The sequence below is a fragment of the Colobus angolensis genome, unplaced genomic scaffold, assembly GCF_000951035.1.
Source record: "Colobus angolensis palliatus isolate OR3802 unplaced genomic scaffold, Cang.pa_1.0 Scaffold26, whole genome shotgun sequence".
Classification (NCBI taxonomy): Eukaryota; Metazoa; Chordata; class Mammalia; order Primates; family Cercopithecidae; genus Colobus; species Colobus angolensis.
Window position 1 is genome coordinate 16,320,631 of NW_012115821.1, and position 23,707 is coordinate 16,344,337.

At 39.6% G+C, this 23,707-nt stretch overlaps 2 protein-coding genes across 3 annotated transcripts in view; one reads left to right on the plus strand and one right to left on the minus strand.

Moving 5' to 3' along the window:
• Positions 1 to 23,707, plus strand: part of ERC2 (ELKS/RAB6-interacting/CAST family member 2) — a 987,567-nt gene that overhangs the window by 409,225 nt on the left and 554,635 nt on the right. The window lies entirely within an intron of this gene.
• On the minus strand, positions 11,428 to 12,278 carry LOC105515431 (40S ribosomal protein S6-like). The gene is made up of 2 exons (XM_011947266.1): positions 11,769 to 12,278; positions 11,428 to 11,681 (listed from the first exon to the last, which is right to left on the minus strand). The coding sequence occupies exons 1-2, from the start codon at positions 12,237 to 12,239 to the stop codon at positions 11,490 to 11,492; spliced, it is 663 nt and encodes a 220-aa protein (XP_011802656.1). The 5' UTR covers positions 12,240 to 12,278; the 3' UTR covers positions 11,428 to 11,489.

The window sequence follows — 23,707 nt, forward strand, 5'->3', positions numbered from 1 at the left end:
ATCACATAAACAGAACCAATGACAAAAGCCACATGATTATCTCAATAGATGCAGAAAAGGCCTTTGATAAAATTCAACATCCCTTCATGTTAAAAAGTCTCAATAAACTACGTATTCATGGAACATATCTCAAAATGATAAGAGCTATTTATGATAAACCCACAGTCAATATCATACCGAATGGGCAAAAACTGAAAGTATTCATTTTGAAAACCGGCACAAGACAAGGATACCCTCTCTCACCACTCCTATTCAACATAGTATTGGAAGCTCTGACCAGGGCAATCAGGTAAGAGAGAGAAATTATTCAAATAGGAAATGAGGAAGTAAAATTGTCTCTGTTTGCAGATGACATGAACCTACATCTAGAAAATCCCATCGTCTCAGCTCAAAAGCTCCTTAAGTTGATAAGCAACTTCAGCAAAGTCCCAGGATACAAAATCAATGTGCAAAATCACAAGCATTCCTATACACCAATAACAGAAAAACAAAGAGTCATGAATGAACTTCCATTCACGATTGCTACAAAGAGAATAAAATACCTAGGAAACAGCTAAGAAGGGATGTGAAGGACCTCTTCAAGGAGAACTACAAACCACCGCTTGAGGAAATAAGAGAGGACACAAACGAACGGAAAAATATTCCATCCTTGTGAATAGAAAGAATTAATATTGTGAAAAGTAATTTATAGATTCAGCACTATTCCCGTCAAACTACCATTGATATTCATCACAGAATTAGAAAAAAATACTTTAAAATTCATATGGTACCAAAAAGGAGCCCAAGCCCATGTCTCCAAGACAATCCTAAGCAAAAAGAACAAAGCTGGAGGCATCATGCCACCTGACTTCAAACTGTACTACAAGGCTATGGTAACCAGTACGGCTTGGTACAAGTACCAAAACAGACACATAGACCAATGGAACAGAATAGAGGTCTCAGAAATAATACCACACATCTACAACCATCTGATTTTCAACAAACCTGACAAAAACAAGCAATGGGGAAAAGATTCCTTATTTATTAAATGGTGCTGGGAAAATTGGCCATATGCAGAAAACTGAAACTGGACCACTTTCTTATACTTTAACAAAAATTAACTCAAGGTGGATTGAAGACATAAATGTAAAACCCCAAACCATGAAAACCCTAGAAGAAAATCTAGGCAGTACCATTCAGGAAATAGGCATGGGTAAAGATTTTATGATGACATCATCAAAAGCATTGCAACAAAAAGCAAAAATTGACAAATAGGATCTAATTAAACTAAAGAGCTTCTGCACAGAAAAAGAAACCATCATCAGACTGAACAGACAACCTACAGAATGGGAGAAAATTTTTGCAATCCACCCCTCTTACAAAGGTCTAATACCCGGAATCTACAAGGAACTTAAACAAATTTACAAGAAATAAAACAACCCCATCAAAAAGTGGGCAGGGGACATGAACAGACACTTCTCAAAAGAAAACATTTATGTGTCCAACAAACACATGAAGAAAAGCTAAGAAAAGTTCAACATCACTGATCATTAGAGAAATGCCAATCAAAACCACAATGAGATACCATCTCATGCCAGTCAGAATGGCGATTATTAAAAAGTCAAGAAACTACAGAGGCTGGTGAGGCTGTGGATAAATAGGAATGCTTTTACACTGTTGGTGGGAATGTAAATTAGTTCAACCACTGTGGAAGACAGTGTGGTGATTCCTCAAGGATCTAGAACCAGAAATACCATTTGACCCAGCAATCCCATTACTGGGTATATACCCAGAGGATTATAAATCAAGGGTAGAACCAGAAATACCATTTGACCCAGCAATCCCATTACTGGGTATATACCCAAAGGAATATAAATCATTCTGTTACAAAGATACGTGCACATGTATGCCCATTGCAGCACTATTCATAATAGCAAAGACATGGAATCAACCCAAATGCCTGTCAATGATAGACTGGATAAAGAAAATGTGGGACATATATAACATGGGATACCATGCAGCCATAAAAAGAATGAAATCATGTCCTTTGCTGGAAAGGATGAAGCTGGAAGCTATCATCCTCAGCAAACTAATGCAGGAACAGAAAACCAAACCCCACGTGTGCTCACTCGTAAGTGGGAGCTTTACAGTGGGAATACATGGACACAGGGACAGGAACAGCACACACCAGGGCCAGTCAGTGGGTGGGTGGGGGTCACGGGGGAAGAGAGAGCATCAGGAAAAGTAGCTAATGCACACTGGGCTTAATAGCTAGGTGATGGATTGATAGGTGCAGCAAACCACTGTGGCACATGTTAACCTATGTAACAAACTTGCACATGTATCCTGGAACCTAAAATAAAATAAAATTTGTTTTTAAAAAAGGAAGAAGTCCATGTCAGAATATCATGAGGCTGGGCACAGTGGCTGAGGTGGAAGGATCGCTTGAGCCCAGAAGTTTGAGAGCAGCCTGGGGAACATAGTGAGACCCGTCTCTACACAAAATAAAAAAATTAGCTGAGTATGGTAATGCATGCCTGTAGTTCCACCTGTTTGTGAGGCTGAGGTGGGAGGATTGCTTGAGTCCAGGAGGTCGAGGCTGCAGTGATCCATGATCATGACACTCGCTGAAGCCCGGACAACAGAGCGAGACCCTGTCTCATAAAATAAAGAAAAAGAAAGAAATTATGGGAGTCTTGATGATGTTTTACAATTTTAGGGGGGCTCAGATTATGTAAAAATGTATGCGTAGGAAATGAACCTTTATTACAGCTTTCAGATTGTAGTATTTTCGATCAAATAACTAAGATTTCCTAAAATGCTATGTTATATCTTTATGTCTCTTTCCTCATTAAACCCTGAGTTCAGCAAAGGAAGTGACTGAGTCTTAGTCATTCTTTTATCCTTGGTACTTAGCACAATGCTGGCATGTTATAGGTGCTTAATAAATGTAAGCTGTAAAATTGAAATGTAATAGATTGAGTAAATAAATATGTCCAAAGTTCTTTTGGGATTCAGAGTGAGTAAGTAAATAGGAATGGCTGTGTTCCAATAAAACTTTATTCACAAAAACAGGCAGTGGGCCAGTTTGGCCCATGGGCTGTAGTTTGCTCAGCTCTGGTGTAGATCACAAGTTCTTATAGCCTCTAGACAATTCTTTCATATAGCAACCTTCATGGCAAATTTGAGATTTTAAAAGTATACTCTAAATATTTGATAGAGTTAAACAAAGTTCACTTCTTTTCCAGACTGTATTTACTGTTTGCCTCAGACATCCTTTCTGGTTCATAGGGAAGTAAGTCATTCGTTCCCAAGGGTTAGGTCTTCCTTAGTTTCTGTTGCGTTCTGTAGCTTTTTTGTGAATAAAGTCTGAATGAAGCAAAGCTAAGCAAACAGGATGTGCTTGAATGAATAGCACTCATTGACATGGAGTGGAGATATTTCTTTCTTTAGTATTAAAACAAGAAGTTAAATTCTTCAGGTCACATATGATACTCTGATTTATAAAAGTTTTTGAAGGGTGGCATACACACACCAAGGCTGTCTCCAAATGGAATGTTTGTGAACTTGTGAACAGCTAAGGGCATGAACGAGGGTGGCCAGGTAGGAAGGTAGGAATGGAGGCAAAGTTCCTTTGCTGCAGTTCCATGTTACTGACGCTTTTCTTAGGGCTTGCCGGCGAGTGTTCTCTGGGACAGGTAGATGGCCGGTATGAAATGTCAGGTAGCCAGGGGAAAACAAACATGGAGCTATTTAACCTATCGATTCTTTACCTAGGAATTCATCCTAAGAAAAAATTAAAGATGTAGGTATTGACGTAGCTACAGCCTTGTTCACAGCATAGTTCTTTAAAAAAATGTTTTTCCAGATCAGTGAAAATGTTCCCAAGTGGAGGAGTAACTAAATAAATGATGGTATATTCATACATGGAAATTTAGCCGGCAGACAAGATGTTATAGATGAGTGTATTTAATGATATAGAAAGACATTCACTCTATTTTGTTAATTGAAATAAACTTTACAATATGTATGTACAGAGAAGTATCAAAAAATGCCTATTTTCCCACACCCTCAACACCACTTTATAGTATAACCTGATTTTTATTTTAAAAAGTTTATACACAGAGGTAACTTATGCATACATAAATGCATGCTTCAGTATAATTAGTTTGTTAAGAGCATGAACTGCGACAGACCTGGCTTTGAATCTCAGTGTTGTTACTTAAGGTCTTTTAAATCTTTGGCAAGTTACTTACATACCCTCTGCCTCAGTTTCCCTGTCATTAAAATGAGGATAAGCTCACCTCTTACTTTCAGTCTCAATTTTTCTCAGCATAGTAGGTGTTCAAGAGGTATCTGTTGAATGAACAAACTGACCATCACTGTTGGTGCTCAATAAATTATTATTTTATACAAAAAATCAGAACTTAAATGCTAAACTCCTCAATTTTTGTAAGGGCTTGGAAAGAAAATGAAATTATTTTGCAAAGATAATTTTAATTGCTTTTTTACTTTACTAATAGTGAAATTCACTTTTTGTGGTGTACAGTTCTACGTGTTTTAACAAAAACATAAAGTAATGTAAACCCCTTCACCATCATGATATGGGACACTTCTGTAATCCTCTGTTGTGCTGTCCCCTTTGTGGTCAATCTCTCTCCCCAGCCTCCAATCCCTGGCAATCACCAATTTTTTCCCCATCCCTTATAACTTTGCCTTTTCTGGAATGTCATAAAAATGGAATTATCCTGTATATGGATAGACTTTTGTGTCTGGCTTCTTGGACTTAGCATAATGCATTGAAACTCATCCATGTTGTAGCTTTTATCAATAGTTCATTCTAAAGAGGATACTCTTAAAGATAACTCTGAGAGTAACCTTATTGTTTATGAACAACTGTCTCTGTCATAACCACATGAGTCTTTCATCCCTGAAGTTATTCTGAAGCCAGAGTTGGGGCAGGGTAGGATGTTGGCACTGAAAAGAACTTGAGAAACAACCTCGTCTCAGTCTGTTGAGAAGGTAAGATTCTCTGGTCTGAGAGCCAGAAATCAAATGCATTACCCCAGGTGAGCTCAAGTCAGAGTTGAGAACAGCATCTAGAGCCCTTGATGGTAAACTTGTAAAGTTACATGGGAAGTTAGGTAGGGTAAACAATTCTGGTGGTGTACTAATGATAAACTCCCTAAAGGGCAGGGAAAGGTGTGCATATGTGTGTGTGTGTGTGTTCATGTGTGTGCAATGGGTTGTGCTGAAATGATAGAATTTAACTATTTTTAAAAATAAAAGAAACTAGCACTTCTTGTTTTAGAATGAGAAAAAAGGGCCTTGTATCATTATTATTATTTTTTGCAATCAGCATGAGTTTGTGTAAATCCATCTTCATTTTCTTTCATTCATAGTAAGCAGTGAATGGTTTGGAGAGTGACCAGAGGTATCATAGATGCTGCTTTTACCCTTGGAGCAGATAGATATATGGTAATTGGCCAAGCCTTTTAAATGTGTAAGTTTGGCCTGATAAGCACAGGATCCCCACAGAAAATTCACACCAGATCTTGTAGAGAAGTATACAGTTTTGCCCTGAAACCTGAACTAAAAAGAGTTCTCTTACCGTTTATTATTTATCCTGTTTATTTTTCATTTCTAAAGCAATAGTACTTCTTTATTTTAAAATAATTAGCTTACATGTAAGTACCATATTATACTTCTTTTTAGAAAAGAAACCGTATAGCCTTTTTATTCTTAAAAATCAAATTAGGCTTTTAAAATGGGATTCTTAAATCTATATAAAATATTTATCTATTTTTATTGCATAAGCCAATGAGCAAAATAAACATTTAACCTAAACAAGGAAAATTAAGATTTATGGTTTATAATATGAAATGCAGAAAAAATTCTACACATAGCACGAAATGTTTATTTGCTAATTTAAGTTGGTCATGGTAATGTGCTTATACCCATGTATAAGCTTTTTATATAAATATCAGCTAATTTTCCTTTGCATTATTTTAATCCTGCATTTTAAAATAGTTTTTATAGCAGTTTACTGAATTACAGGTACAGAACTTAGTTAAGCACCCAAGATAATGTATGTATTTGTTTTGTTGACAGTAACTTTAACTTAGATTTCTGGTAAACATGGCAATTGTCATAAGGAAATATATGTTATTTGCTGTGTTCAAACCTAAACTCTCAGAAACTGTTCTTAAAGCATCTTTGGTTTGGTATTTCATTTCCATTCATAGTCCAAACATTTGTTGTATGTTTCTGTGTGGTTTATATATTTTTTCTCGTCAGTGCTACAAGACCTTTATTTAGAATTTTAGCTAAATATTTTTTTCTTTGAATAATTCATCCTTTAAAGTCCCTTCCTTTCTTTTGTAGCATCTCTGTGATCAAGGACATGTGAACTAAACAAACACTGTGCTAAGTGTTATGGTAGTTGACAAACTAGTTTGGTTAGGTAAGGCTCACAACTGGAGTGTCAGCATGCAGACTAGTCTAGTTCAGAGAGAGGAGGAGGAGGTAGAAAATCACATCCAAAATGCTTACAAAGTCAATAGAGAAAGAGCCTGAGACACCATCCCTGTGTTGAACTGAAGGAAAAATCAAGAATGTCAATTTTAGTGATTGAAATTGTCTTATAGCGCACAGGAGGCACTAATTTGCTCAGACATCTTTGGCAAACTTGTACGTAGAATCTGCTAGATCCTGTTGTTATTTATTTGCAGTCGTGCCTGCAGCCAGAGAACTATCTTTCTGGACTTGCTTCTTTCTAACTGAGAATAAAGGCTTGAGGAATATAGGAGATGTCAGTAGCAACAAGCAACTTGAATTCCTCAAGATAAAGACCATGGCTGGGAAGAATTGAGCAGAAAAGTGGAGGTTACTGACTCTGCATTAATAAAAAATTTACGAGAGTGCAGAACAAATCATGCCAGGCCATCTTTATCGTTTTCTAGGTGGATGTGCAAGATTAAAGAAAGGAATTCAATAGCGGTAATATCTGGAATTGAGTAAATCATCTAATTCAGTGTCTCCACAAATCTTTGGGGGCAGTAGGGGCAGGGGCAGAAGAGGGGGAGACCCTCAACGAGAATTGGCTCTGAGCACTGTCATGTGGATTCAATTTGGCTGTTGTAATAAATTACAATGGAACGGGGTCCATTGGGACGATGTTGGGATCAATAGAAGGTCAGGCTGTAACATCTCCAGCAGTGGTCTGGAAGAATGGATAACACACTTTATTAAGCGTGGCAGGCCAGGAGGTTTTGGAACTGTTGTGGTCACCGGCACCGTCATTAGCCTTTATGAAGCACCTGTTGGGTACGGGGCACCCTATGGGTTGTTAGATGAAAGATAGAATGTGTATGATTGCCCAAATGGTCAACCTGTCTAACAATGATGATAAGTACAATTCATTAAATACTTACAAGGCTGCCGTGCATAGTACTAAAACTTTTTCATGGATTATTTCTTTTAATCCTAATGACAACCTTTAAAGGGCGGGAGTTTCTTCCCATTTTACAGATGGGAAAATGGAATTACAGAGAATTGCTGTGGATAATGCAGCTGATTAGTAGCAGCAGTAGGTAACCGAACTGAAGTAGTCTGGATTTTACTCTTAACCATTATCTGTGGTTATGGAAATCTTTATGTGCCCATGGGAGAAAGGCTATGTTTGTTTGTTAGTTCCTTCATTTGTGTGTTCATTCAGCAAACATATTAAATATACATAAGATGTTCCCAGTGTAGTAGAGATAGAACTCATTCTAAGATAATTTTTTTAATGGTAAAATTATGAGTTTCATACAGTTATAAAATGAACACACGTTAAAGATTTTACTTAACCCATTAATCAGCTAGGAAACCCGGCAGATGTTAGAACTGGATAGAGAATTCAGAGAACAGACACATTTGTAGATCAGGAATATTGAAATGAATGTGCAAATGCAGACAAAGCTGGCATTTTCCCAATGCAGAGGGGAAATAAATACAACCTCTACTGGACAGTTCAGAATCTGCATGTTTGTAGACACGAATTATTTTCATTGCTATCCGTTATTTACAGTTTACCAAGTTGTACAATAGCTCAAAGACAATAAAAGGCTAGAACCAGATAACCTGAAAGGGGATGATCTGAACATTTATTTTCTATTGAAGCACAGTTTTTTGGGTTTTTTTCCTTCAACACTAAAGAAAGAACTGTGATGTGGTACAATGGAATATGATTTAGGATAAAAGACTTAAATACAGAGAATATATCCAACTCTCCTAAATTGTTTATAGAGGACTTCTGGGCAAAGATGGAAATTAAAATAAGAATCCTTGAGCCCAAAGACACCTCAGTTTTCAGATGAGGAAACTGAGTCCTGGAGATCGGAAGTAAGTTGTCCAAAGTCATTTACTTCCTGTAGCTGATTAGTAGCAGCAATAAGTTATGAACTGAAGTAGTCTGGATTTTATGCTTAACTGTTATCTGTACATATAAACATCTCTATGTAGCCAGGCATGGTGGCTCACGCCTGTAATCTTAGCACTTCGGGAGGCCGAGGTGGGCAGATCACGAGGTCAAGAGATCGAGACCATCCTGGCCAACAGGTGAAACCCCATCTCTACTAAAAATACAAAAATTAGCCAGGCGTGTTGGCGGGCACCTGTAGTCCTAGCTATTCAGGAGGCTGAGGCAGGAGAATTGCTTGAACCTGGGAGGCGGAGGTTGCAGTGAGCCGAGATGGCGCCACTGCACTCCAGCCTGGTGACAGAGTGAGACTCCATCTCGGGGGAGCAAAAAATAAGATATCTTTATGTGCTCATGGAGAAAGACATTACAAAAGTACAAGAAGCCTTATAATTTTCTGGCTTTCCATGATCCCCTCATTGACCCTCAGCCAGGGAGAGTGGCTAAGGGCCCTGGACCAAAGTTTCTGTGGTAGAGAAGGAAAGACCAAATGCATTAGACAAGGTTCTCCAGAGAGACAGAACCAATAGAATGTGTGTATATATAAAGAAAAAGATTTATTTTAAGAAATTGTTTCATGCAATTATGGGGACTTTGTGAGTCCAGAATCTAATGGGAGAGGCTGGCAGGCTGGAGACCCAGGAAAGAGTTGCAGTTCGAGTCCAAGGCAGTCTGCTAGTGAACCAGGAAGAGCTAATGAAATCTGAAGACAGTCTGCTGAGGAATTCCTTCTTGCCTGGGGGAAGTCAGCCATTTGTTTTGATTGAATGAGCCTCTCCCACATTATGGAGGGTAATCTGCTTACTTAAAGTCCACTGACTTAATGTGCCTCATCCAAAAACACTCTCGTAGAAACATCCAGAATAATGCTTGACCAAATATCTCGGTGTCCTGGTCCAGCCAAATTGACACATAAAATAAACGGTCACATGTCACCAGAGGATGGAGAGACTTTATCTTTTCAGAAGTGATTAGGGGTGGTGGCAGAGTTGGTGGGGATGACACTAATACCAGGCACCTGGAGTGTGGTGTGGTGAGCAATCAGAAGGTTGTGAACCTGAAGGTAAAGGTTTTCCAACCTCACAACTTTCCCAAGAGCCAGCCGTTGGAAGAAGTCCAAGGGTCCTAACAGTTACAGAGACCAGTTGCAGATCAGTACATCTGCCTTGTCAAGGTATGTCTCCCTAAACGTTAAGGGGAGGCATGGGTTCAGGAGGGTTTTCCTGGTAGTCACAACTTGTGAGTATGTTTGGATATCAGGAATTAAAACCAGAGCACAGCTGTTTATCAAGTGCAGGTATCTTGCTACAGAAATTTGTAATATGAATTGAAGATTTGTTTTACAAGTGCTTCTCTGAAAATCACATTGATTATATCACTGTAAGGATACCTGACAAATAACAATCAATTAATTGAAGAGGAATTTAATGTGGAACATTATGCAAAGTAATGTTATTTAAAATTATCATATGTGAATATTTATACCAAACTAAAGAGGTAGATCATTATATTTCTTACCTTCCTCTATTTGTTCTTTTTTTAAAACCATAGTGTTTCACCTTTTAATACAGTCTATCATTTACTCATTAATTATGTTTATTTTTCATCTGCCTCCCTCTCTTGGAATATAAGTTTTATAAGGACAGAATCATTGTCTGTTTTGTGTACTGACGTATCCCAAGTGCCTAGATCAGCATCCACTATGTAACAGGAGCTTAATCAATATATGTGAAATACATTGAATGATTATCTCATTTAATCTTCACAACACCCACATGTCAGTGAGGTAGGTACTGTTTGGATTCCAGTTTAACAGATGAAAACAAGGTTCTGGGAAGTTGCTTTGGTACACATTTTAGGTACTACATCTTAGAGAGGCCGAAGAACCATGCAGCTACATCAGAACACAACCCGATCAGCTGAGGTCTTGATAGTGGCTATATAATTAAGAATCCAACTGTTCTGAAGATTTTATAGGCCCAAAGCAAAACCAAGAAATGAGTAAGCAATGTGGGGCCTGATGCTGACAAATTACAGAAAGAAAGAAAACTAAACAAAAAGTGTTAAGATGAGGAGTTATTATTTAATAGGTACAAATTTTAGTTTTGTAAGATGAAAATCATTCTATAGATAGATGGCGGTGATGACTGCACAGAAAACAATATGAATGTACTTAATGCCCCTGAACTGGATATTTAAAAATGGTTGAGATGGTAAATCTTGCTTGTATATTTTACCATAATTAGAAATAAAATATAAAAAATAAGTGTTAAGATTTAGAGCCATTGTTTAATGATGTGTTTGTGGGGGAAGAAGGAGAAGGTAAGAAATAAAGGGATCTTATTAGGGAAATGGGAGGAAGAAAAGACCTGAGGTTAAATTTTGGCTGATCTCTTTTCTAACTCTGTAGGTTAGACGAGTTCCTTACCCTTCTCAACCTTAGTTGTCCCCGTATCTGTGATGAACATGATCATGGTACCTACCTCGTAGAGAAGCCATGAGGATTCATGGAGAATGAGTGAAAGGAGCTCAGTACAATGACTGGCGCCTAATGAATCTTTTTTTAAAAAAGAGTATGCCTATTGACCAGGGAACATGTCTTCATTCATTCCAATCCCTTAATATATTGATTGGCTTTTCAATAAAGCAGTTTAGTGCAGGATTGAGAGCTCTAAGAGACCAAAACTGGTCAGAGAGCACTTGTCACATCATCTATTCTTGACTCAGAGGGTATTAAGTAGCGACCAGATATTACCAGCAGAGATCTCTCAGGTCTTAAAGATTGACACCTATGTCCAGGTAGTGCTAGGAGGCCCCAACTCTCTCACAAGGCCCATACATAATAATGTTTGATACATAATACATACATAATTGGGAAACAGATTTTGTCCAGATCAGCTTCAAGGACATGACCTGGTCAGTGTTGTTCATTTGTGTCTTTCTTTTCTGAGGTGGTTGGCAGTGAGGCCACTGAGTTATAATTTTTCTTTTCTTTTCTTTTTTTTTTTTTTTTTCCGAGTCTGATCTTATTTATTTGTTACTCAAAAAGTTATTTCTGACTGGATTCAGACTTAGAAGTAGAAGCTCGCAGAGAGGAAAGTCTGCGTCTCTTCGCAATTTGTTCCTGGCGCTTCTCCTTAGCCTCCTTCATTCTTTTGGCCAAAAGTTTAGCATATTCTGCAGCCTCTTCCTTGTTTTTCTTAGTACGCTGCTTCTTCAGAGCAATACGCCGCCGTTTGTGCTGCAAGACACGTGGAGTAACAAGACGCTGAATCTTGGGTGCTTTGGTCCTAGGTTTCTTACCTTCTTTGTTTAAGGGCTTTCTCACAACATACTGGCGGATGTCATCTTCTTTAGAGAGATTGAAAAGTTTGCAGATTCTGCTAGCTCTTTTGGGGCCCAGGCGGCGAGGCACTGTAGTATCAGTCAGTCCAGGAATATCCTTCTCTCCTTTTTTTACAATAACCAAGTTGAGAACGCTCAGATTGGCATCCACAATGCAACCACGAACTGATTTTCTCTTTCTTTCTCCCGTTCTCCTTGGTCTGTAACAGGAATGCCCCTTACTCAGCAGCAGGCGGACACGGCCATGGGTCAAGACACCCTGCTTCATGGGGAAACCTTGTTTGTCGTTCCCACCACTGATTCGGACCACATAACCCTTCCATTCTTCACCCAGAGCGTCAGCAGCAACTTCTGTGGCCATACGCTTCTCATAAAAAGTACGAAGTTTGCGTTCATCATCCACTTCAATGAGTTTCTGGCAGCCAGTGGCTGGGAAGGAGATGTTCAGCTTCATCTTGAAGCAGCTGAACGCCTCCGAGGCGCCACGGAAAAGAGGGCCTAATTTTTCTTTTCTTATCTGGGGCACTGAGAAGTAGGTTTCTCTTGTTTCCCAAGAGAAACAAAGTCATAGCAAGTATGCAACACCCTCATGACATGGAGGAAACTATAAAGACCAAATGACATTTCATGTCTTCTTTCCCTCCCTTTATGGGGACTTTCATAAATTATCTCTTAGCAATCAAGCAGACCAAACCTTGTGTCCTCTAGGGACAGGTGTTCAAAAGCATTTGGCTGAAGATGAAGGAAGAATTGTCACATGGCAAAGGTTAAGTTCTTGGTCTGGTGAGACAGGATGGACTGAGGGTTATGTGGACATCATTCAGTAAACATTATTACATACCAGAGATGAATTTGCTGGGGAGCTAACGGTGCTTAAGTTCATGCCCTCTCCTTTGTGCAAGTCTCCTCCAAAACTCTGGCAGTGAATTCTCATGTTTATGTTTTTGCAAATTTTGCAAAAGTAAGATTTTTCTTTAAAGGGCCTCCTATCAAATTCAGGCCCCATAAAACCTGGAGCCACCCAGGCTGTTATTTGTTGTTGAAATGTGGGCAGACAGAACCAACCACAATGTGGCAAGTGCAGATAGAGAGAGGGGAGACGAAGAGTGGGATTGGCCAAGAAGATGAGATGGAATGAATTCACTGAAAACAAGAAGAGTCTCTCTGCAGCTGGGTTGTGCTAATGGTGGGGCTGACAGGCCCCTGGAGAGTGGCAGATTTGGAAGCCAGCCTCCATTACCTCTGCAGTTTGTCTGTCTCGCCTGTTATACGGGACATTCTAGTAGGAAAAGCACTACTTGAGCTCTTCAGGGCAGGCTTAATGACTAACGTCTTTTAAGTAAAATTTCCTCTGAACAATAGGAGCTAAGGTTGTATATGAGAACCAGACATAAATATATTTGGCCATGGATTACAATAAAATTTACTGGTGCTAAAGATAATCAAACCATTTCACTTTCCATGTATTTTATTGTCTGAAAAAGCGTGATATCACTCCTTGGAAGCGAGGAAAATGACTTGCTTCATTTGCTCTTCTGCTGGGAGTGAAAATCTCTGAAACTCAAAGGCAGCTATGACTGTCTTTTCTCCCCTAAGTCTGCCCTTCCCATCAGGGAATACTGCCATCCCAGCGAGAAGGCACCAGCTCAGGTTGTTCTTTCAGCCTACCCAGGTTTTACAGCATAAAGGTTGTATCGCATTCTCTTTGCTAGCTGGTGGAAAGAGGCAAACTGTTGAGCAGATGTTGATTAACGGGGCCCAGGTCGCTGTGTTTGGCATTTCAGTTTAAGTTTAGTGGGGCTTTGATAGTGTATACGCAGAGGGCCTGTGTCTCGCCTGAGGTAAGGAATGCTGCAACCTGACACTCACATTGTCTTTCCAAGCCTCTGTGTTGCAATATTGAATTACATCGCACTGCCATGAGGGCTGTGAGCCTCTGAAGACCAACGTTTGGCCCATGTCAGATCTTAATTGCTTTTTGATATAATATTACATATACAGAGCATGAGGGCAATTTTTGAATGACTTAATAAAAATAGAAGCATCTTGAAAACAGGCTTTTGATTGTTACTGCAACAGTTTTTCCAACTTGCTTGCTTGAGTGTTGGCAAAGCAACTTGATTGTAAATGCTGTTCTAAAAGAGATGGCCCATGTTTTATCCACAGACAGTATATTGAACTACTGACTAACTAGTTGTATGGACTGAGTCAAGTTATTTTATCCCTTGAAGCCGCAGTTTCCTCATCAGTGAAATAAGAACGCAACATCTTTTCCATAGGATTATTACGAGAATGAAATGATATAATGGATGTTAAAAGTATCCAGCAGGGGGGACAAGGTACCCCACAGAGATGATAGGACATAATAGATATTTGATACATTATATAACCAATCATATTTAAATATGCTATCATATATATGAAAGGCATTTATTCAGTCATATAACTGTATTCCCATCATGTTCCACCTCTAGACTTCATTCATCTCTTAACTCAGAATTGGGTGCAGTGGTTTGAAATGGAGTATCTCTAGAATTTTTACTTTGAAACCCTTAAACTAAATCTCCCCTGTTCAATGATGTTTGTTTTTCCTTATTCCAATTCAAAGCAGATTCATCACTCTGGCCCATGTGTGGGCACAGTCCTGCTATTTCTCTTTCAGCACTGCCTGACATTTCCTAAAAAGCAATGGGTTGGGCGGCAGGTACTGTACACGATTTTATTAAAAGGCCAACTTTATATCATTCTCTTCTGTTTTTCCAAAGAGTATAACTTTAAGCCTAAGAACAAAATGGGTATAATAATTGCCCTATAATTGCCAGCTGTTAGCAAAGTTTAACTTACTAGGAACTTGAAGGGGGTGTTTACAGATGATTCAAAGGTGTGTTTTTGAATAAATGATCTCAGCCTATTTGGGGCAGGGGTGGACCATGAGCTGCAGCTGGTCTGTCTGCCTCTTTGTATCTCCTGCAACTTTGAGGAGGTTGCAGTTTTATTGCCTGGAATTAAGAGGGGAGAAATGTAAACTGCTTCAAGAGCTTTGAAGTTTTGGTTTTAAGGGTTAGGGTGGTTAAGGTTTTACGTAAAAGAAAAAAAAGTCAACTTCTTCTTAATGATGCCACCTTACATTGCGAAGGGCCCTTATAATTTTCATAGTTCACATGTTGTCCCATTTGATCCCTTCCTTAAATCCAATGGATTCATCAGGGCAGGTATTTTGCCCATTTTTATAGATAAGGAAGCTGAGGTTCTAAAGTGGCTCAATGGCTTGATTGAGATCATGAGATAGAAAAAGCAATGGGAATCAAGTTTTCTGGCTTCCAGTAAATAATAATTCCAACAATAATCATAATGGCAAGGACATGTAAAAGATCAGGAAAATGTTTTATATGTCAGTTGTGCTAAGTTCTTGTGTGTAACTCAGGTGGCACCTGAGGTCATCCTGTTCTTTGAGATTTAAATACAGCTTGCATTTTCTACCCCACATCCAGAAAGAAGCCCATCCCTCCCCAGTTCTCCCCATCCCTCACAGTCTCCTCTTTCCAGAATGCCCTCCAGGTGTGAATTTCCATCCCTGTTATACTGCTCACTTACACCTCTTTTCCCTGTGGGTCTGGTTGTTCAGTTTACCCACTTGTGGCACACAGCCTCTTCCCTTTAACTTCTCCTCTTACAACTCACACAAGGCATGTGGGCTGAGCAGTCTTTCCTGAAACCTTGGGTTGGGAGAGCAGGGCTTATCATCATCACAGGGAGGACTTGAGAAAGTGGAGCATCAGGCTTCCTTGATTCTGCACAAAGCTGGTGCTGTGTCACTATGTGGAGTTTTTCATCAGTCACTTTGCCAGCTTGTTTCAGCAGCTTGCCTGTGTTCAGCTTCCCCCCTTACCTACTTTTCTCCTTGGCCCACCTGACTACCTTTCTTCACACTGTCAGTCCTACCCCACCTGAAGAGAGTGGAAAGATGAGAGGCTGGAGGTGTGGTCAGGAGGCAGAGGAGCATGAAAAGACAACTCCGCTATTTTCAGATAGGGTAGGGCTGGCAGTCCTATGATTATGTGGGAAAGGTGACTACTACTCATAGTAGTTCATACTTCCCTAAGCAACCGCAACACATCTCTCAAAATGCAACTCGGGTGCTGGCTCTTAAAATTCCATTTCCCCCTTGCTTTCTACATTTGCATTAACTCTTATAGCTGCCATAACTACCTTCTGGGATAGGTGTTACTAATATCCCATTTTACTGTGGATAAAATGAGGCTCAAAGATATTAGCTAACCTGCCCAACACATACAGAATTTATATATCTCCTCATATTCACTAGTCTGAGGATCATCAAATGTTTTCTTAAAGGGCCAGCCTTCATTGCAAATATTCAGTTCTGCCATTTGTAGTACTACAGCAAGTATAGATATTGGCTGGGTTTCAATAAATTCTGTTTACAAAAACAGAATTTTTACAAAACAGTTTACAAAACAGTTTACAAAAACAGGTGGTGGGCTGGAAACTGGCCTGTGGGCGGGAGTTTGCTGACCCTGAGCATTAGCATACTACTGCCTTCTCCTGTAATACTGGTTCTCTATTTAATGTCTCTAAAACCTAAAGTGGATTGAGAACAGAATCCAGAACAGAATCCATGTGGCCACATCATTTTGAGCTCTTTTTCTTTTTCTGGCTGAAAGCATCTTGTAGTTTTTCACAGAGCAAACAGGTCTGCAATGACTGTTAAGCTACCCACAGGGCATCCTTGATGGCGCTACCTCTGAACTTGGTTGGAGACATGCTGCGATTTTACAGTCTGGGCTAACAGCACATTACTAGAATTGTGTGACTGTTCTTTCTAGTTTCTTTTAAAGCAAAGTGGACAGTGCATGCACTGCCTGTATTTCTCAAAGTCTGGTTTTCTCTCTGGGGCCACAGGGACCTAAGAGAGCATAGTTTATACTCAATTTATTGTGTCTAAAGAACAGCAGGAGTTGCTGTTTTCTACATCTTGGGACACTAACTCTGACAAATCAATGTGACCGGGTTAAATTTGCATGTGTGTGTGTGTGTGTGTGTGTGTGTTTGAGATGGAGTCTTGCTCTGTCGCCAGGCTGGAGTGCAGTGGCATGATCTCGGCTCATTGCAACCTCTGCTTCCTGGGTGCAAGGGATTCTGCTGCCTCAGCCTCTCAAATAGCTGGGACTACAGGCACGCATCATCATGCCCGGCTAATTTTTGTATTTTTAGTAGAGATAGGGCAGCTGCCCAGTGTATGGTGTGGATGGAAGTCAGTGTCCTGTTTTGCCTAAGTCTGGTCTCATCTCTGAGCTCTGGTTCTCAAGATTGATGTTGAAAACAAAAATATCCTCTCTACAAGGATGATTTAAAGAAACAACAAAAACTATTTTTTAGTTCTTCTTTTTTGGCATTTTAGTATCTTACAAGTGGCCAAAGGTTGTCTCCCTCTCTTTCTGCACTCCCACCCCCTTTTTTTCTTAAAAATACCTGGTGAAGGCAGTCCATCATTATTTGCCAAGTTTCAGTTGAGAATTAAGTTTTACTGCTGGCTTATCATGTAATCCCCTGCAAATAGGGGTTTGAAATGAAAATGTTAAAACCACCTTAATCTGCTGGTAAATGTTTTCATTCTAGCACTTATCTGAGTTCCAAGTGGGCCTTGGGAAATTATTCTTGGGTCTCTTATTGAATGTATGAATCATGAATTGCATTCCTTCCCAACAAGCAGAGCAAAGTTCTGCTAAAGCCTACAGCCCAGGGAAGTGCTTCATTCTGAACTGTAAATAGGTCCCACTTGCCTGTGTCTTCTGTTGGGTAGAAAGTACTTTTCAGGACCTCTGGCTGCAGGCATCAGGGAGTGGGTGGGGAAGGGGCTTTCCTCTGTGAAATCCTTATGTGAGTTTCTCATCTGCTTTCCATAATAACTACTACTCTAGAAGAATCAAGGAGCTGTTCCAGCACTGCTTTTGCATACCTAATATTTCTGATGAGCAACTTATTGAAATTCATTTCACATGTATGTATTGAGGGCCTGCTATCTATGTGCTGGATATTGGGAACACAGCCTGGAATGGGAGAGATGGAGTCCCTGCCCCCATGGAACTTTGGCTTAATGGAAAATGAGTCAGTAAACAAAAGTCAAGCTAAGATTCCAGAGTTAATAACCTGGCTGCAGTTGCAGGGAGTATGATGAAGCAATACAGGTGCTGAGAGAATATGGAAGGACTCTTCCCTTGTCAGGGACAGGATGTAGCATTTCAGAGAAAGGAGAAAAGAAGACAAGGTGTTTGCTGAGCCAGAGAGGGTGGAGTTGGGGAGCTTAGCAGTTCCAGGACTTCAGTGTGACTGGAGTAAGCAGGCAGGGTTGAGAGGAGGCTGGCGAATTAGGCAGGGCTAAGGGAAGGTTTTGTAGGAGAGGCACGGATTTCACACTTGACCCCAACACTTTTCCATCGCTTTTTGCTTATGAAACTGAGACAAAACAGCCTCAACAATCCACCAGCTTGTTTCTACTCTAGTCCCTTGCAGATCCCAGATCCAACTGGAGGGTGTCCCAGACTGAGACAGTTGTATAGACATAGCTCTATGGCCATGGGCTCAGTCTTGGTGGTACAGTCTTTAAACCTATTAATATAAGCATGTTTTACTAGTCACTTAAAAACTTGAGATATTACTTACATACAGTTAAATTCCTCCTTTTGGTATACAATCTATGCATTTAAAAAATCCATACAGTCCTGTGACCATCACTGCAATCAAGATATATGACAGTTTCACCATCCTCTAGAATTCCCTCATGCCCTTTTGCTGTCAGCCTCAGTGCCCTGGCAACCACTGATCTGTTGCTTTGTCCCAATAGTTTTGTCTTTGTACAGTGTCATGTAAATGGACCCATAGATATGTAGCTTTCTGGGTCTAGCTTCTTTGGCTTGGCATAATGTACTTGAGGTTCATCTATGCAGTTGTGGAAATCTGTATTAGGGTTCCCTAGAGAGACAGAACCAATAGGATATATATAATATATAACATATATAATATATTATATATATATAGGAGTTTATTAAGTAGTATTAACTCATACTATCATAAGGTCCCACAATAGTCTCTCTGCAAGCTGAGGAGCAAGGAAGCCAGTGTGAGTCCCAAAGCTGAAGAACTTGGAGTCTGATGTTTGAGAGCAGGACGCATCCAGCACGAGAGAAAGATGTAGGCTGGGAGGCTAAACGAATCTAGCCTTTTCATGTTTTTCTGCCTGCTTTATATCCTGGCCATACTGGCAGCTGATTAGATGGTACCCACCAAGATTAAGATCGAGTCTGCCTTTCCCAGCCCACTGACTCAAATGTTAATCTCCTTTGGCAATACCCTCACTGAAACACCTAGGATCAATACTTTGCCTCCTTCAGTCCAATCAAGTTGACACTCAGTATTAACCTTCACAGTATCAGTAGACCATTCTTTTTTATTGCCGAGTAATAATTCATTGATGGGTGAACTGCAGTTGTTTGTTCCTTCCCCTGTTAAAGTGGTCTGGCCATGATCACATGGGGCACCCCTTCACAGAAATCTCGCCTGCTTGGCTGTGGGGGCTTCCTATCAGCCATTTCTGCTTTCACTGTGTCCCTAGCATGCACTCAACCCCAGCAGCCAGCCTCATCTTTGTCAACACAAGTTGAGTCATGCTATCTCTATGCTCAAAATGTGAAAGCCACCTACTGCTTTCAGAATAAAAGTCCTCAGCATTCTCACAACATCATCTATCATCTGGGCTATGCCTGCCTTTCTGGCCTCCTCTGTACTGCTTCCCCCCACCCCGCTTTGGCCATTTGGAACTCCTTTTTGCCTGAGGGCCTTTGCATTGTAGTTCTCCCCAGCAGGTTCTTCCTATCATCTACCACTCTCCTTAGATATCACCTACTCCAAGAGGTCTTCCTGAATACCCATCTCACGTAATTCAGCTGCAAACCCCCAATCACTTACTGTTCCCTAAACTGCTTTATTTTTGTATCTAGTACTTTGTACTTATCACTGTCTGAAGTTACTACATTTTATGTGCATTTGTTGACTTGTTTATTGACTGTGTCCCCCACTGTACATAAGCTCTACAGAGGCAGGGACCGAATCTGGTTTCTTCACCAGGTCTGCAGAGGTTACCTGGCATACAGGAGGAATTAAATAAATATTAGCTCAATATTGAATGAATTCAAAAAATATATAACCAGGCATATTGAGAAGGAGGATGCTTTGATTTTCTTGTTAATGAAGCATTTTTCCTATGCTGTCTTGAAACTGTTTGATTCTCACTGAGACTGGACCTGCAGTGCTAATAGTATGTAGTCAGACCAGTTGGAAGTAAATGCTTACAGAAGAGCTGTTGTTGAGCATGCTGTTGGCCAATTCACATAGATATTTAAAAAAAAATTAAAGTGGTGGGCAGATGACTGTGGTTTTTTAACAAAGCAAGCACTGTGCTTAGAATGTGAGAGACTTGGGTTCAAGTCCTACTTTGCTGTCTTGTAGCAATATGACCCTTGTCTGTAAAATAGGGATAATTGTCACCAAATCATAGAGTTGTTATGCAGATTCAATCAGCAAACAGTGCCTGACACTGGGAGACCTTACTCTTGGCTTATAGTTTCTTCCTGTCCGCTCTGTTCCTGAGTTAAAAGAAGACTGAGTTAGAGTTAGACAAAACACTGAAGTAATTTACGATTTAATATTTAGACCAAGATAAGTATTGAGAGCAGATTTGACTTGCTTATCTGAATATCATCTGAGTATCTTTAAATCTTTTTTTTTTTTTTTTTATTGTTCTTAGTAATTTGTTTTAAAGAAAATCACCAGGCAGCCCATTTGGGGTACTACATAGGGATTCACCATCCCATGAATTGCAGGGTTATTGTGTTGCTTTCTTGGAATTCCACTGCATCTAGGGCCCTATAATATAGAAGCTGCTTCTTTTTTGTGGGTACAATTCTACATCTGCAACTGATTGAATCTGCACATGGACTTGTACAGAAATAATTAGCCACTTGCCCCTTATTTTGAGGGTGCAAGTGGCCCCTCTTGCCAGCAATTACTGAACCATGGAAAAGAGGAAGCCTAAGGGAGAGCCTGTGGAAATGTAAGCATGAGGGCAAATTGCTTTTATTTTTCAAAGCTACAGTTATCTTTTTCTTTTAAAAAAGTACTTGAAAGTACGTAAGCTATCTTGGAACAAAACTACTAGTAATTCCTTGCAACTTTCCCTGGGTGTATCACTTCAAATATTCCCCATTTTCCCGCTTCATTTTGTTCTCAGGGCTTGTTTAAATATGCTGTGTGCTGTAAGTGTTGCATTTGGTTCCACAGTTGGTTCCTTGTACATTTTAACTAATTATTAGTAAAGTATCTGGCTTATGAACTCTGGCCTTTTTCTTCTAGAAGGACTCCTTGTTGCCTTGTAGCAGCCTCTTGCATTTTAATATTCTTTTGCAGGGAATTTTGCAATGACCTGCAGTATGGCACCTATGTATACATCTGGATTTGGATCACTTACACCAAACATATGCTCTGATTAAGGGCAGCATCCAGTGGTATTAAGGGACCAGAGGAATTTGTTAACAAAGCATAGAAGTTGTTGATGGCCATCCCGAAACATTGATCTGTGAGATTCCAAAATTACACGTGGAGAAGCTGCCTTGGACAATAAAAGAACAAAACACATTGTGGATCTTAATAGGAAACAAAAATGCATAAACAAAAGCAGATTGCTTCTTTAAATATCCGATTTCAGAACAAGACTAGCCTCCTAGGAAAGTTTAAGGGACCCTGAATTTAATTGGGAAAAGAAGCCCGGGTTTACGTTTTCTTCAGTGTCAGGCTAGCAGATGAGATTGAATTTTTGACACTTTGCAGAAGACAGACTCCTTTCCATTAGTGGAATGAATCTGGGGCCTGCCTCATTATTTTACTTTGTAAATTCTGCATGTGCTGTAATCAGACCTCTTAACTGCACATGGTTACTGCTGGAAGGAGTGAACAACGTTAAACTTTGAAAGGAAGAAAATGAAAGGCTTTCTTAACTATTTCAACTCATCTGTCCAGCCCCAGGGTTTAGATCACAGGCCTACAGGGTGACTGTTCATAATCTTTTTGTGCCTCTTGTCTCTCAATAAGTGGGAGATTCCATGAAGTTTTTTCACCAGGAACTTGAAAGGCAAAGAAGATGTAGAATTTGTTTAATTTATGCTGAAGCCCTGTCCATTAGAATTTATCAGGTCTCATTATTTTTATGGGTATTTGTTGTATCTTCAGCCTTTTTGTTTTATCGTTGGCCTCCAATGGGTTCTAAGTGAAGCTAGGCTATGGATATGATTGTCATAAGTAACTGATGACTTCCCATTGAAGAAGGCTTTCACAGGGATGGAATCTTTGCATTCCCTTTGCTTTCTCATGGAAGATGCCCCTATCAATGTAAATACCACCGATGTCTATGCTGTTCTTAAGAAGGAAGGTGCAAGGGAGGAGGAGCTGCCTTGCCAACCCCTTGCACCCCCAGCTTCTTCCTGGACCCATGTCCTGTGGGCGTCTCCTAAATGGCAGTGAATAATGCTTTCTGAGTTCTCAGACCTTTGAAAAATAAGTTCAGTACTGGAAACTAAGGGAGAGCATTGTCAGTTTTTCTTGAAAAAGGTGATGGTTGAGGGAGAAATGGGGAGTAACTATTATTTTCCAGACTCAGTTTGATGTAAAAGTGTTTCAGTTTGAGTGTTTCCAAAACTCTGGTCCATGGGACTGGGAGATCAAAAATCACATGTAGCACTTGTTAAATATGTGAATTACCATACCTCTCCCTGGATCTACTGAATCAGCACTTCTAGTTGGGGCCTCAGGAATCTGCATTATCAGGTATTCAGATGATTCTCGTATGCATTTGGAAGCCATGCTATTTTTGTGTAATTTTTATATTTTAATAATTGAGTATATTTTTTGCAGATGTGTGATTCACCACAGCACGGTGAGTGATAGGAATATGATGATCCCCTGACTGTATAGAGTTGTGTAAATCATTTGGATGCTGGTGTGTCTCAGAGGTTGCTGAATCATATTCTTATGGGCTTTCTGTTCACCCATCGCTTTGTTCCAATGAAGAACATATCTCAGGGTGTCACAAAAAATTCTTCAGAGGAATTTTTGACCTTAACCTCATGCAAACCCTTCATTTCCAGAATCCTTTTATGTTTAGTTTCTAAAATATTTGATATAAATTTTAAAGGTGCTCAAAGTTACTGGATAGCATTTTTGAATTTTAGATGCAACACCGTGGCTTTAGTCAGAATGCTAAGTAAGATTATACATCCCTATAGAAACCCATCTGAAGTGAAGGAGATTTGTGGCACAGGTAGGATCCATCTTTGAGGTCCTTATCAGGGCTATTCAAAACTGGACTCTGGAAAGATAAGGCTATGGTATGTCTTGCCATGCAGTTAGAACACACTGTTAAAGAATCAAATGCACAGGTCAAAGAAGAAACATGCTAAATTAGTAAATGATCTTCCCCCAGGTCATGCTCATGAATCTAATTGAAGAAGTGTTATGGTTCTGTTTACATTTCTTGATGTTTCTAAAGTGAAAATAAAAAGTAAATTTGCAAATTTGCCTTTAATTCTTGCATGTTAACAGCCCTCTTTTTAGAGATAGCCCGATGATGGTAAAATGCACTTTAATCTCTATTTCTAATGCTTTATGCCAACTAAAAAAGAATTCTGTCATACTCTTAGGTTATTTTATAGATTATATTGATAGTGAACTTCAGTTTTAAAGTATATTTTTCTAATCTACCATAAAATACATTCTATAGCCACTAGAACTATTGTTTTAGTGGTTTCTATTTCTAGCACATGTGACTATGTTTTTGAAATGGAACATTTGCTGTAG

Excerpts from the sequence above, each read along its gene's own strand:
- LOC105515431 (XM_011947266.1), bottom strand. The coding sequence starts at position 12,239 with ATGAAGCTGAACATCTCCTTCCCAGCCACTGGCTGCCAGAAACTCATT. Across the intron at positions 11,682-11,768 it reads ATGACATCCGCCAGTATGTT|CACAAACGGCGGCGTATTGC; the intron begins GTGAGAAAGCCC and ends CGTGTCTTGCAG.